The 15,442-nt window shown below is 36.1% G+C and overlaps 1 protein-coding gene across 7 annotated transcripts in view; it reads right to left on the bottom strand.

Annotated features, from left to right (window-relative positions):
• LOC132151879 (ecotropic viral integration site 5 protein homolog) overlaps positions 1–15,442 on the bottom strand; it is a 58,207-nt gene that overhangs the window by 27,351 nt on the left and 15,414 nt on the right. For 5 of the 7 annotated variants that reach the window (XM_059560365.1, XM_059560368.1, XM_059560364.1 and 2 more), the window contains exons 2-3: positions 10,755–10,981; positions 1,506–1,695 (exon numbers count right to left, since the gene is read on the bottom strand). In XM_059560365.1, coding sequence (XP_059416348.1) covers positions 1,506–1,695; positions 10,755–10,981 — 417 coding nt within the window. Of the gene's footprint in view, positions 1–1,505; positions 1,696–4,532; positions 4,680–10,754; positions 10,982–13,526; positions 13,826–15,442 lie in introns of those variants that run through there. The other 2 variants (XM_059560369.1, XM_059560372.1) reach the window with 2 other exon arrangements.

The following is a 15,442-nucleotide window of genomic DNA, read 5'->3' as shown; positions in this document are numbered from 1 at the left end:
AAAACAACAACAACAAACCACTGATTTAAATATTAACACAAAGTCAGGACATGACATATCCTAACTTAAGAGCCAGTACACTTGCTGCTACATCTACAGGGCTGTGAAAGATACCAGTTTATTTGAAGGATTACACATTAAAATAACTCAAGGTTCCAAGATTGTCAGCATTCAGATGTTCTCCAAAGGGATTAGTTGGTACTTCAGACAGGATAAGACAATTTTATGCTGCTAAATATAACCTTGTCAGAGATTTCTACAGCAGAGCTCTGTATTTGTAACCATGTTTGACCCGATTAAGTGGTTTCTTGTGCTCATCTACACAGAAGATTGTCTCAGACGGCTGATTTCTACAGCTGGTCATTCCTGTGAGGGTCTGAGATGAAAGTCCACCTAAACTGTCAGCACTGAGATTCTTCAAAAGCACTCTAGGGGTGTGCTAGAGAGGTGTCTTTGTTAGAATACCAGGTTGTACTAAAGACTTCTGTTGCTGCTTTACTAGAAGAGCCTGAGATCCTCCTCTTAGGCTTCTAAGAGGTCATACATTAAACACAAACTACATTTACCTTGTCTCACTGTGTTCAGTATGTTTTGTGGGAAAGTGACAACTGTGAAATTTGTTTAAGAGGATTATATCAGTCTTTTCCATTGTTGCCTTGGAAATGTTATTGTGAGAGCGGGATATGTAAAACATTTCAGAAGTATTATTTTAGGAGAAAATATTTCAGAAGGCTAAGCTCCCATGTGGTTGTAAAATAATGTTTTGGAAAGAGATAAAGTTGATCAGCCATTCTAAAGTTTTGAATAGTACAATATATAGATCATACTGTTCTGAATATAAATCTAAATAAATAAATAATTTATATTTATATATATTTATATATATATATATATATACACAGTACAGACCAAACGTTTGGACACACCTTCTCATTCAAAGAGTTTTCTTTATTTTCATGACTTTAAAAATTGTAGAGTCACAATGAATCATATATATATGTTTGTGTGTGTGTGAATTTTTATTTTCAAACATATTTCAACTGAAGGTGCTTCATACCCACAACTCTTATTTTGCATAACAAATTCGGAATATTCTTTATTCAAATATGTCTTTACAATTGCATTGGAAATGCTATTTGATATTGAACTTTACAGTTCTCTCTCAGTTTCCTCAGTCAGCAATGGCACTGCACATTTACCATTTTCTTTATTCAGGAACACAGTAGCACTACCAGTATATCACACACATATTTAAATTGGGTAGTATGTTTTATGACCTTCTTTGTAATGCGTTTCACTACCTTATAACAGCAATAAATCTGTTTAGCTGTGCACTTGTGCATTATATTTAGAGTTGCTCCAGCTTTACTCTAAAATGTCAATAAAATGTTTATTTATTGTGTACTGTTGTGATTAAATAAAAGAATGATATGTGTTCATTAATATGTGACATGCATGTAATTTGCCCACAGTGCTTGAATACAATGTATAATCTATCGGCTTACCTTTAGTTGCTTTTCCTTCTTCTTCCACACATCTTCCCACTCATTGACGATGCGTCCCCACAGGATCCACGTATCCTCCTCCAAATGTGACAAGTTGGAGGAGGCTGATGAACTAGACACCAGTGAGGAGCCACTGTTCCTTCGAGAGCCATTCACAGAGCGTAAAGACTTACTGTCCGTCTCCAACAGCCTGGAAAGACAACCATGGCAGAGAACAGTTATTTCAGAAGTAAATGCTGTTGGAAATCCATTTTAGAATATTATTTTTATTATTCTGTTTTTAACTAATGTTAAAGTATTGTACAATGTGAAGTGCCAGAATTCTCATATTATTGTGAAAGATTTTTCCCAGGGTTATTTAATATATAAACAGTTTTTCTGTTGAATTTCTAGCAAAAAGATCTATAGTGTGATATACTATTACCAAGACTGTGACGTACTGTGATATAATATTGTATAATATTGTGACATTATTGTATTTTGGGCAGCATTAGCAGTTAGCTATGGCTAAACTGGCCCCATCACTCCTTTTTGCCTGATGTGAAAAAACACTGGGTTCCAGACATTAATACAGTTCTAAACAACATAATTCAGAGCAGAGTATAAGAGTGAAGTTATTTTAGGCTTTAAAGTCAAGTATTAAGAATTAACTGAATGTTATGAAACCGGGGATGCTTGCCAAATGAGTGTGCTAGCTTGGGAATGCTGGCAGACAGCTATAAATGGAAAAGCCCAATTAAGACTCCCCAGCATATCTAATGCTAAGGTTGTAGAACAGGAAAAAAGTATATAAATTCTTTGTAGAATAGGAGAAAGAAAAAAAACACACACATTAAAGCCAAGGCTAACTGCATTAGCATGAACAACGGAAATACGGCATGAGGAAACAAGATTAAATCTTTCTGCCACTTTCTTCCAGCTAAATAAAAAACTCTCCAAAACAATGTTGTTAAATGTTTATTACGGTTTTAAAAAAAACTGTCCCTTTCTGAGTGTGAGCGACAGTGTGGTGGCGCTATCGTTGTGAACCTGACCCCAGATCAGCTGGAAAACAGGCAGACAATGCTTGTGAGTAACCTCAACATTTAAGAGCTGACAGCACAGACACAAAGCCATGGAAACCTGATCTCAGAAAAGAGAGGGGCCCCGGTTCTCTAAAGGCAGCACTAGGTGACGTCATGGCCAAGGCTCTGAGGCTGGATCCAGTTACAGACGCTTTTGGGTCATGCAAGGGGGGCCACGGTTGTTAGGGCTGAAAGGCAGTGAGAGAGAGTCATTGGGTTCACAGCTGAGGGGTGGTGATGTTAAATGAGTTACTGGTGATAGGTGGGCAGAAAGGAAAAAACAGAGACTGTCCTGCTGGGACATTTTCATTCTCTGTTTTTCTCAGACCACTGAAATTAAGTCCTTTAAAATGTATATTTTCAACACAATTTTTGTTAGAAGCACACTGTAAACTGCATTCTAAACAACTTAAAAGTCATTTTAAATTCCAGTCACAAATTGCAATGGGACACACGAGAATGTATTTCAACTAGTTGTGGTTGTCTTAGTCACCATTAAACTCTATGAATAATAATTCTATCAAAGCATTAGTCCAGGGGTCTTCAAATTAGGTCTTGGAGGGTCGGTGTCCTGCAGAATTTAACTCCAACTTGCCTCAACACACCTGCCTGGAGGTTTCTAGTATGCATGCCTATTAAGACATTAATTAGCTGGTTCAGGTGTGTTTAATTAGAGACCCCTGCATTAGACAAACAACATGAGGCTAAATCTCTCCTTCACTTAGTCGAGATTAAAAGATTATTAGTAACGGAAAGGAAACTTTAAAGAGCTTCATTATAAAAGCATAGTTCAAACACACACACACACACACAGTCATCATTTACTCACCTTAATAATGTTCCAAATGTCTATGAATTTTGAATATAAATGAATATAAATATGTCTATGAATATAAACTTATTTTGGTAACTTATCGTTTGAACTGAGAAAATGTTCAAAATATTTTCTTTCATTTTCCACAGAAGCAAGTCAGCCATACAAGGTGTGGAAAAACGTGAGTGAATTATTTTTCCTTTTTCACTGAATTTTCCTTTTTGGGTGAACTATCCCTTGAAATGTATTAACAAAACCTTTTGACAACTTCCTTCTCCTTTAGCCCGAAACACACCGAGCCGACGTACTAGTGGCGACGAAAGCATTGGGCACAAATGGCACAAAATCAAGAAACAGTCAAATCTCTGCTGGTGGAAATTTATGAAAACATTTTTATTCGGTTTAACCTTATCTAATTTGCCAAATAATGTTAATATTGCAAAGCCTTCAGCTTTTCTATATTTATTAAAGTAGTACAGTGAAGAGGGAACGGAAAAAAAATATGAGGAAGAAAGTGAGATGGAATGAGATCAGGTCACTGGCTAGGCTTGAACCTGTAGCATCTGCTTGAGCACCACGGCTCCAATGTGTCAAGAGCACATGCTCTACTACCACACTGCGGCCACATGCAAACCTCTATCTTGATGGTATTTACTCAAACGACAAAAAGTTTACACCAAACATTTGCAAATACAGCCATTCACAAGCCATCTACAGATGTCCATTAACTATATTAAGCAAAAAAAAACAAAAAATCAAAAAAAAAAAAAAAAACCTTAAATAAAGTAAATGATGTACTGTAGGCTTAACATATTTGATTAATTTTGTAAGCATTAAGATAATTTGCATTGCAAATGTTGCTTTCGTGTTAATGATTCACTGCTGGTTAAAGTGCAAAGTGGATTCTTGTACAGGAAACAAACACTGCATTTTCCTCGACAACAATTACTTCGTAAAAGCAGGTAGAAAGCCAAGTATTTGTTCTACAAAGGAATGAAAAAGCAAGCACAAACAGAAAACAAGACCATGGCAGGGAAAAAGACAGCATTAAGAAAAAACGGGTAACCAGCTGTAAATCACATATCCACTGCATCTTGCTGCGTAGTGCGATAGAGAACTGATCAAAAGTATTATTGTGTAGCTGCTCACCACGGGAAGCTCATTCTGCAATCCACATGTCTTTCCTTGGACTCCTCCAAGTAATCCCAAATGTGTGTGTGAGAACTTAAACCTGATTCTTTCTCACACTCTCTTGCGGTCTCAGTCTCACCCCACTCTCTCTCTCTCTCTAAACCCACATAAACACACACACAAACAATGCTTATCTTAAGTGCAAAGGCCTTCAACCTGTGCAGCAGCAAAGTAAAATTCCAATGGAGTTCAAAATCTGTGGGGGGTGAACTACTGGCGTTTATTGATGTCATGATATGGATTGTCTTGATCACATACACTACAATTCAAAAGTCAAAAATCTGTTTACGTGTAAAAAATGTACACGTAAGATGTAAAAAATAAATAAAATAAATCCTGTTTTATATATATATATATATATATATATATATATATATATATATACATTTACTAGTCAAAGAATACTGGGAAATTTTTTTGATGATGTTTCCACAAATGACTGACTTTATTGTATTTTTGATCAAATAAATGCAACCTTGGTGAGGATAAGAGACGTAATTTAACTTTTTAATGCTAGTGTAAAGTAGGGCTTTGTATCAGCTACCTTACAAACATTATAATATATGTTGCAATCGATACATAACACTGTAACTGAACTGTGTTGGAAAATCTGCCATATATGTGATCCTGGACCGCAAAACCAGTCATAAGGGTCAATTTTTCCCAAGGGTCAAATAAGCTTTCCATTGAGGTGTGGTTTATTAGGAAAGGACAATATTTGGTCGAGATACAACTATTTGAAAATCTGGAATCTGAGGGTGCAAAAAAAAATCTAAATACTGAGAAAATCACATTTAAAGTTGTCCGACTGAAGTTCTTAGCAATGCATATTACTAATCAAAAATTAAGTTTTAATATGTTTACAGTAGGAAATCTACAAAATATCTTTTGTCATTAAAGAAAAAACAATAATTATGACCATACAATGTATTTTTGGCTATTGCTACAAATATACCCCAGCGAATTCAGACTGATTTTGTGGTCCAGGGTCACATGGAGTTAGAGAGTCTCAGTTCATAAGTGAGACACAAGTGAATCTGGAATATCAGTCTCTCATGGTGTTAGCAATTTAGTTATTTTGAGCACCACGTCTTAGAAATGGCTCTGACTTTATGGAGGAATGTCAGTTTAGATGATCTGCTGCTTCTTTATTAACTAAACCATAGGAATAATGAAAAAAACAAATCAATGAATAAAAATATGGATAAGTATCGATGTAACGCTGTATGAAAATTCATTACAATACATACATATCTGATTATATTGGCACATCCCTAACTTAAAGATTCATCAGTGGTACCTGAGATCCCGTATCTACAGTGGCAAGAAAAGCCCATATGGCCACATGTGAAGAATCAGAGCTCCAAACACTCCACAGATTCTCTGAGCAGCTGCCCTACTTTCCATGCTGCAGAGAGAACTCTGTGGGTGTTGCACTCGCCCAAGCGGATCACTCTGATTCCATTCTAATACCGAAACCAGCCTGTGATACCAGAAACAGCAAGATGAAAGCAAGCATTTGGTCTCCACCCTAATCAATAATTAATGAGGAACAGGGTGGGGCTTTGTTCTGCCAACACGAATTCAAATAACTGTTCACATAAGGTCAATATGCCTATTAATACTTTAAAACAGCCAGAAAATCAGTTGCAGATGCTGATACGGCCACCATTTCTTCTTATGTGAAACCAGGAAGGAAAAGGATTTTATTACGTGTCTCCTTCCTGGTTTCTAAAGTGTAATCATGAATATTTTATATGAAAGAGTTGGTACTAAATTGAGCTAAAATATTGGCTTGTGTATCCTTAACAAATAAGAAAAATAGTTAGGCTTATATTTTTAACAACATTTTTAAGTTTTTATATTTTCCACTTTATTTGACAAATACGCTTTAAAAAAAAAAAAAATAAAAAAAAAAGTTTAGGGTCAATAAATTAATATTGTAATTCAGCAAGGACACGTTCAATTGGTCTTTAACAAGAAAAGGATAGTTCATCCAAAAATGAAAATTACCCTATGATTTACCAGTGGTCGACACATGAAACACATGTATGTTTTTTTGACAGCCAATGCCAATATCTTGGAAGCCAGGGGGGCAGATAGCCCATATACAGCAGATCTAATTTTTTATTATTATTATTAATAATAATATACAAGAAATTTTAAACCATTTGACAATGGAATAAAAATAAATGTGTAAAAGAAACATATTTATACTTTAGATGACAGTATTTTTCACAAATAAATAAATATTGAACACCTCGAACACATCGGCCAAGCAGAAAAACTTATCGGTCGATGCCGATGTATGAAAAATGTAAAATATCGGCCGATAAATCGGCCTTGGCGATATATCGGTCGACCACTAGTCAAGACTTTTTTCTTTCATGCGAATACAATCGGACTTTTTAAAAAATGTCCCGGCTCTTCCAAGCTTTATAATGGCAGTGAATGGTGGTCCAGATTTTGAAGCAAAATAAAGTACATCCATCCATCATAAAAAGTTCTCCACAAGGCCAAGGAGGGCGAATAAAGGCCTTCTGAAGCAAAGCAATGAGTATGTATGAGAAAAATATCCCTATTTAAAACTTTATAAACTGTAATCTCTAGCTTCCACTAACTGTTGTTTGCACTTTCAGGAGAGAGTGGCATTCCAGCAGATGATATAGGATGTATGTGTAAATGTTGATATAAGCCAAGAGGAGACTAGTAGGGATCCACCGAAATGAAAATTCTTGGCCAAAGCCGAACACAAAAGGAAACACTGGGCCGATGGCCAAATACCGAACAGTGTTTTTCAAAAAAAAAAAAAAATCCCAATGTAGGCCTTTTTTTTTTTTCACCATTGCATTTAAAAAAAAAATTTTTTTCACATTTTCAAAATATGAATTTACTTAACACTGAACATTTTTTTTTACATTCTAGCAGACATTATACCAATAAAGCACAATTTAACTTGAAATTAATAAGTTAGTAAAATAATATTGTTTGGCCATTTTTGAGACTTGAGTCAGGCAGGTAATTTTTACTGTACAAATAAAGGCAGCGTTGCTGTACTAGAGACTTCTTTTAAAATATTAGATTATATTACAGATCCCAATTTGAACAATATGTGTGAACGTTATAATAAATGTATTAATAGGGCTGTTGTAGGGAAATTATTATTATCATTATCATTATTATTATTACTATTATTATTTACTTTATTTTATTTTACAGAAAAACAGTACAATTACAATACTATGATTTATGAATGTTGATGGAGTTTTTTCTTTTTCTCTGCTTTTTTGGCAGAAACCCACAGGAAGATCTCAGTGCTTCTTTTTGTTGACAACAGAATGCAGAATTATTAATGATTCTCATTACGACTTTGGGAAGATGTTTGTCGCACATATCACATTGTCACATGCCAATGTGATATGTCACACAACAAAAAAACTGTTACTGAGCAACTGATGAGTAACAGTTTTAGTGCAGATTTTCCTCATGCTTTGGACTCTGAACCTTAGCGTCGCAAGCTCGAAATGACACTCTCTCGTGAATGTGCTTATGACAATTAGCAGAAGCTAGAGATTACGGTTTAGAAAGTTTTAAATATTAGTAATTCCCCCCAGAGCTCCGTGGAGCACTTTTTATGATAGATGGATGCACTAATTCTCCTAAAAATCTTGACCACCATTCACTACCATTATAAAGCTTGGAAGAGCCAGGATTTTTTTTTATATAACTGATTATACTCGTATGACAGAAGCAAGTCATACACCTAGGATGGCTTGAGGGTGAGTAAATCATGGGGTAATTTTAATTTTTGGGTGACCTATCCCTTTAACACAAAAGATTTCTATTTCAAATACACGTTGTTTTAAAATTTCTATTTAAAGAATCCTGGAAAGAAACATCAATTTTAACAAAAATATTAAGCAGTTAGACATCGTTAATGACAAGAAATGTGTATTTAATCACCAAACTGGAATTCGAATGATTACTGAAGGATCATGATTCATGTGACATTGAGGAATGGAGTAATCTAATCACTGCAGAAAATTCAGCTTTACCACCACAGAAATAAATTCCACTTTAAATTATTTTAACATAGGACAGTTACTTTACATTCTAATAATATTTTGTGTACTATATTTATGTTTTACTATATGAAAATACAGGTTTGGTGAGCAAGAGACTTCTGTCAAAAATATAACAAAATGTAACCAACCCCAAACCTTTGAAAAATAGAGTAAAAGGAGGAATGGGATCAGGACTCCAACCAGTGTTGTTCAACATGAACAATTTGGAGCAAAATCACCAATGACATTTCCTTCAACTATGCGTGAGCAACTCATGTGAACAAGTGAAGATGTGGTAGATTACAGGAGAACTGAAACTGATAGACAGACAGCTCCACAGACCCTGATCTCTTGCTGGTTCTATATTTGGAAAAGTACTGTGCCATCACTTGTCTGAGAACACAAAACAGCTACCCTTGAAAAGACTTCACTGTGTTAACGTCATGTCAGTGCTCTTGACATATCACTGTTTTTACTAGAGAGCAGGCTAAACTCGGACCACGCCAGAAGAGAAGCTGGACAAGACTAGGGCTACAATAACTAATCACTAAAATCGGTTGCGTCTGCCCACCGTGCACGGAAAACGTCTGCCAGACATTCCTCATTCCTGCAGATGAAACAGAGTGAGCTGTTGCAGGAAAGATGTGTGATCCATGCGACCCGAAACATGAGAATGCTTTATTTTAAACTTTAAGCTAATGCGTAATTGTATGACACTCGTCACAGTAATGTTTAACACGACTTGTCCTGTCAGGCACTTTGACAGATGCATGTGCCGTTTAATGTGTGAGATATGTTTCCTCAGCACATTATCTGCATTTTACGGTAATGTCTTTTTTGTAAATGTTACATACTCAAGTGAATGTTTCTATTTTGCATGAAAACTTGTCCTTACAGTCTGCGTTTAACTTCAGACTTCACTGAACGAGCGCCAGCACACACATGCGCATCAAACAGACAGAACACAGTAAAAAGAGAGAAAATTCATATTACGAACAATAGTGTTTTGCTGATATGTCTGTTATTGGACGGTAAATTTAGGTTTAAAAGTCAACCTGTAGTTCAAGTATTTTATGATAGTAAACTTTAAGGGATAACAGAGAGTGATTAAATATAAATGTGAATGTGTGTGCTCCTGCAAAACAGGGACAGTGTTTCTCTTTACGTTTTTGACGTTCTTTGACGTTTCATCGTCATCATTTTTATTTTTATTTTTAATATAGGGAATTAAACTATCCTTTGTCCATTTGTCTGTTTGAACTGTCAATTTAAACTGTGCTTTATAACTCTTTTACACATTTATAGCTTAGAGATATGTTCACCATACAGTGTTTTCCTAGCATTCAGTTGGTATGTTTGTTTGAAGGACAGCATTGGGCAGCATGTGGAGTAGAGTGTTGTCAACTTTACTACTAATCACAGAACCCGTTTTACTGACAAGACACGCATGACAATCGCATGTGATTAATCATGCAGCCCTAATATATAAGCATTTAGACTTTTACAACTTTCTACTTTTCAGCACAGATGAATGCTTAAACCTATAAATGCAATATGGAATGTCATTCCGCTCATCTAAAATAACCTAAATATTTTTTATGCGCTCTAGTTAACGGATTTACGCATTCACATTGCACACGGTTGCGGTCCGGCAGCGGGTCTGCAAGAGAGCAGAAGATATTGTTACCACACCATGTCTATTGCTGCGCTGCAACTGAATTAAAGTAACAGCGCATTGTTTTCAGTAAATATGAACATGAATTGACATGAAAATGTAATAACTACATCATAAATGGATAGTATTAAATTATACTGTGTTTCACAGTCAACACATGTGGCTTTTTGGCTAGATTTAAAGGGAAAGAGCACTTTTAGCTAAACAAGGCAATAATAGATGGCACTCGTGGAGGTAGAAAATATGGAATGTCATTCCGCTCATCTAAAATAACCTCAAATCAAATCAAAGATTCATCCTTTAAGCAGTAAAAGGAAGTAGGAGAATAATAATCAAACAAAAAATAAGCATAGCAATGTGACCACATGGTGCTCCCAAAATACTTCTTGGAATGGGTAAAGAAGCAAATCCTCCAGATGATATTCAGTAAAGCACACATACCTGTTCTGCTCCTCTAGTTTGGCCAACAGCTCCACATCATCTGGGCTGAGCTGGGTCGGGGAGGCTGAGGAGGGCGAGGACAGCGAGGCAGTGGATGAAGCTACAGTGGTGTGCAGCGAAGAGGGCGTGGCCACCTGACTAGCCATCTGACTCACCGTGAGCGACACTGAGTTCTTCACCCATGAAAGAGTCGAACTCAGTTTGCCTGCTACCTTGTCTGTAGCCACCTTTGGGAAAGTGAAAGAAAAGTGCTTAAGTGTAAAAATAAATAAACATCTTAAAAGCATTGATTTTAGTAAGCTAAAGACAGGATAAGATACATTTCTTGATATAAATAGTGCTTAATATTTTTTTATATAAAATATAGGATTTGTCAAAAAACATGAGTTTCAGGGTTTAGCCTAAAAACTGTACAAATATTTTAAATAACCAGTGTTTTTCTAGACCGTTTTTTTATTATCGATTCTGACACCTACTGCAATAATGTAAACATTTTTATGTAAGCTACATAAATGATGTTATAAATTGACAGAGATCAAACAATGAGATTGAACAATGCAAATCAAAAAATAAATAAAGGTGGCCGAGGTGGCCTGCCACACTGATAAATCTCTCACATGGACATTCACATGTACGGGAAAACTCAGGACAGGTCAGTAGCAGCTCTGTACGGTCTAACATATGAATGTGGCAAAGTTCAAAGTACCACATACAAACACACTGGTCTTCATACTTGGTTTGATTGTACAGTGCAATTGTTAACTTTCCTTTTTATGTCTTTTTATTTAACTTTTTTTGTTGTGATTTTAAAAATACTCCTAGAGTCCAAAATTAAATTTTCTGGAGTTCTGGAGTTTACCCAAAAATTTAAATGTAATCTTTCTTCCATGGAACATAATAGAGGATATACTGAAGAATTTTGATGACCAAACAGTTTTGGTTACCAAAAAAAATGGCCCACAGAGGAAAAGTCAGTAATACGAGTAATATGAGGGAGAATAAATTATGACAGAATTCAAATTTTAGGGTTAACTATCCCTTTAAGAACTTAATTTTTACAAAATATTCACATGGCCATCTTCTCCATTATTTCCCATAGGCTATAGGTCAGCAGGGTTTGAAATGAACAACCAGCACCAGCCAAATGCGGAATTTCTTTTTGGCAGGCACAGTAGTGTGACCTGCAAGACATGTCAGACTGACATTTAGCAAGTAATGCTGTCGGTAAGAAGCAATGACTGACATTATATAGCCTACAGATTCACTATATTTTTATTAGGGGTGCTCAGATTGACCAGCTACGGATCCCTATCTCGGTCACCAGTGCGGGTGCAATATTTATAATGCTTAAGGTCCTCAACTTCATATTTCTTTATTAAATAACTTAATGTCATTTGAAAACATTGTATGAGACGTAACTCCACAAACAGCGTGAGTAAATCAACGCATGCTCTATCTATACGCAAATGGCTTCAAATCACCACACAATTGTGTCTGTCTGTAAGCGAGCTGCACATTTGACACAGGAACTGTCACTTGCACAATCAAGGCAGGTCACATCGTCACTAAAGTTTATAAATTGTATTACTTTTTAATTCTTGCCATTATTTAACCATTCATTGCTCATACCCTCTCCTGGAGACCATGTGCTCATGCACACTTGCAGCGCACACACATAATTCCAGGTTCACATTACTCCGTTTGTAGCGTGTATGCTGTGTGTATTTTTTCTGTGCTCTTATAAACAGATTAAAGCGTTCACATTGCACACGGTTCCGGTCCAGCAGCGGGTCTGCAACAGTGCAGAAGATATCGTTACCGCACCATGTCTATTGCTGCGCTGCAACTGAATTAAATTAAATTAATTAAAGTTGTGTTTGTGATAAACAGCCACAGATCAACAGCAGACTCCTGTGTGAAAGAACAGTCCGTGCTGCTTCCCCTCTCACAAGAGGGGAGATCCCCCCTTTTTCAAAAATGAAATTCAGACCCTGAATAGATGTATAAAAATCCTGATTGGAGTATCACTATGTATAGTAATAAATAATAAAAAGGCGGCTTAAAAAAAGATCTGTATTTGTGATCATTATCAGCAAAAAATTGAAAAAACTAGGAAGTCATCATCCACTGTGGCTATTTAGCCAAAAAGGTTAATTTTGTCCTTGTCTAGTCCTTGTTTAATGTCTAGTCATTAAAGTTTGGGTATTAGAGGACTAATCATGACAAATTATCAAGAATTAAACCATCATTCAGGGTCAACATTCTTTAGTTTAAATCCCAGACGTAAAAAAAAATATTTGAGTTATGTCCTGGACCAAATTCCTCTTCCAAAGAAAAACGCTACGTTAACAGGAAAGAAAACTGTATCCATGAAGCCATTTCAAGGGCTCTTTAACTTGGTTTGTAAAGGGTTTTATAAAACACTCATTCCTTACAGCTACACAAGCAAAATGGTTTACTAGGTCATTAGTTAGATGTGTACATCATAGATTGGAAACTGATGCCGATTGTAGTTCTGTCTTTTCAAAAAACGACCTCCAGATGGTTTGGACTAAGGGAATGTTTGAGGTCGTTGTGTACTTTCCACCGGAACGACAGTAGTACAAACACTGACTCACGCAGACTGAATCACACTGAAGTGAAGACATTAAAAAGGCACCAAGCAGAAACTTATGTTAACTGACTGTCCGGAAAACCTTAAGACAAGTGGAAACGGCAGGCCAGGACACTGTAACATATATCTAGGATTCCCTAGAGGTTCTTTGCTCTTACCTGAAGAAAAATGTCACCCTAACTGAGGTCCTTGTTAATTCCATAAACAAATCCACAGGAGAAATAACAGTTCAATCACAAGCGTATCCCGACTTCAAACACCATCAGCAGTTTTGCAAATTCCAAAAGTCACACTGTTGTGTAGGTGTCACCTGGGGTCAAAGTGCTCATGTAGAAGACATTGAGGCAGCTGTTAAGCAGACAGAAGCAGTATAAGCTTCTGCCTTCCCTTTTTACAGCTGTAGTAAATACTAACTTGTGCTTTGGAATTCACCTGATAGAGAAAAAACAATCCTTTTCCTGCAAAACATCTGTGACGTCTGAGCTTACCGCACCGAGCTTCACGACATAAGTGAGCTGTAATGATAAACTCAGGGGAAGTCTACCTCTGCATAACAAAGCAGGTTTCTCATTTGCATGTGGCACTTCTCTGAATCCTCTACAAGACAGATCACGTTTCCTCTTGCGATCTCCATTTCTGACAAATTATGACCACACGCCTATACATGGCTTCTGTGGTTTCATAAACCACAAAAATAACATTTTATAGTATTCCCCAGCAAAATGCCTAGAAATGACTCAAAGTAGTCATGGTTGGAAACACCCTTTCTTAGATAGCATTACAAGTCAGAAGAGTGCCAAAGAAAGAGGTGGGACATAAACAGGAAGACCAGAACAAAATGCAGTTATAAAAGAAGGACTGCCAGGTGGGTCTGAAAAAATAAAATACATTTACATTAATTATATAATAATATAAATGCATAATTTTAAAAGTAATATACACCACCAAGAAATAAACTTATCCAGGGTTGAAACAACATTACGGTGCATAAATGATGACAGGATTTTCATTTTTGGTTGAACTATCCCTTTAATTGCAGGGTAGGTGATTTGGATCAAAACATATTTTTGTTATGCTAGTTGAAAAATCGCACACCAATCACCAAGTTAAATGGTGTAAATGTATTCGTATACATTTTACCGTCTGTGAAAGACATAGGACCATAAAATGTTAGTCTAATCATATTCCTCAATCTGAAGGCTATGATTGGCTGTCCTACCTGCATGTCAATGTATGTATTTGAATAATTCTGCACACCCTATTCGTGCAGACATGATACGTCATCAGCATAAATTGGCTTTGTATTGTGATTTTTTCTCACCGGTGAATGAGACATGAGGTAATCTGACAGCGTTGCATTTAACCCTCCACCAATGTCGTGTCTCATCGTGTGGCTAGTTAGCATCTGGTCTGCCTGCGTGTTCATGTGTTTTGGAGGAGGTGTGGCTTTGGAGAGTGATTTGCAGGTAGGGTGGGATCTCATGTTTTTAGAGATAGCTTGTTATTGCTAGCCTCTATATACCCTATATATTATATATACTCTGCTATACCCTACCTGGTACCAGTTTACTGCACGAGATACTACTATTACTTGTGGAAAAACCTGAAACAATTTTAAATAAGTATAAAGAATAGCATTGGATTTGTACATTTAATATTTTTTTTATGTTATTGACAAAAATAATGTTGTTCAATCAAGTGTTCAACATGTTTTTGTGTTTTGATTTGGTACCGAGATTGGCACAGAGAATTGTGGATTTTTACTGTAATTGGTACCAAATACTGAAATTTTGTTACCGTGACAAACATGTCATGCCCAATAATCATGTTAAATAATCGTGATTACAATATTGACCAAAATAAAAATAATTATTGCCATAATCGAGCAGCCCTATGTTCTGATATTAAACATGATGACAATAACAAATAATATGAATATCAACTTTTAGTTGGGTAAGAATAAACCCTTTCACAAGCATTAGATGAGCTGGCATCTCATAAGACACATGCCTCCTCCTCACATCGAGCATGTTAACATGCACACCATTAAACTGATAACTTACAAATATCAGCT

The sequence above is a fragment of the Carassius carassius genome, chromosome 10 (genome assembly GCF_963082965.1).
Source record: "Carassius carassius chromosome 10, fCarCar2.1, whole genome shotgun sequence".
Classification (NCBI taxonomy): Eukaryota; Metazoa; Chordata; class Actinopteri; order Cypriniformes; family Cyprinidae; genus Carassius; species Carassius carassius.
This window is presented reverse-complemented; position numbering and strand designations above follow the sequence as displayed.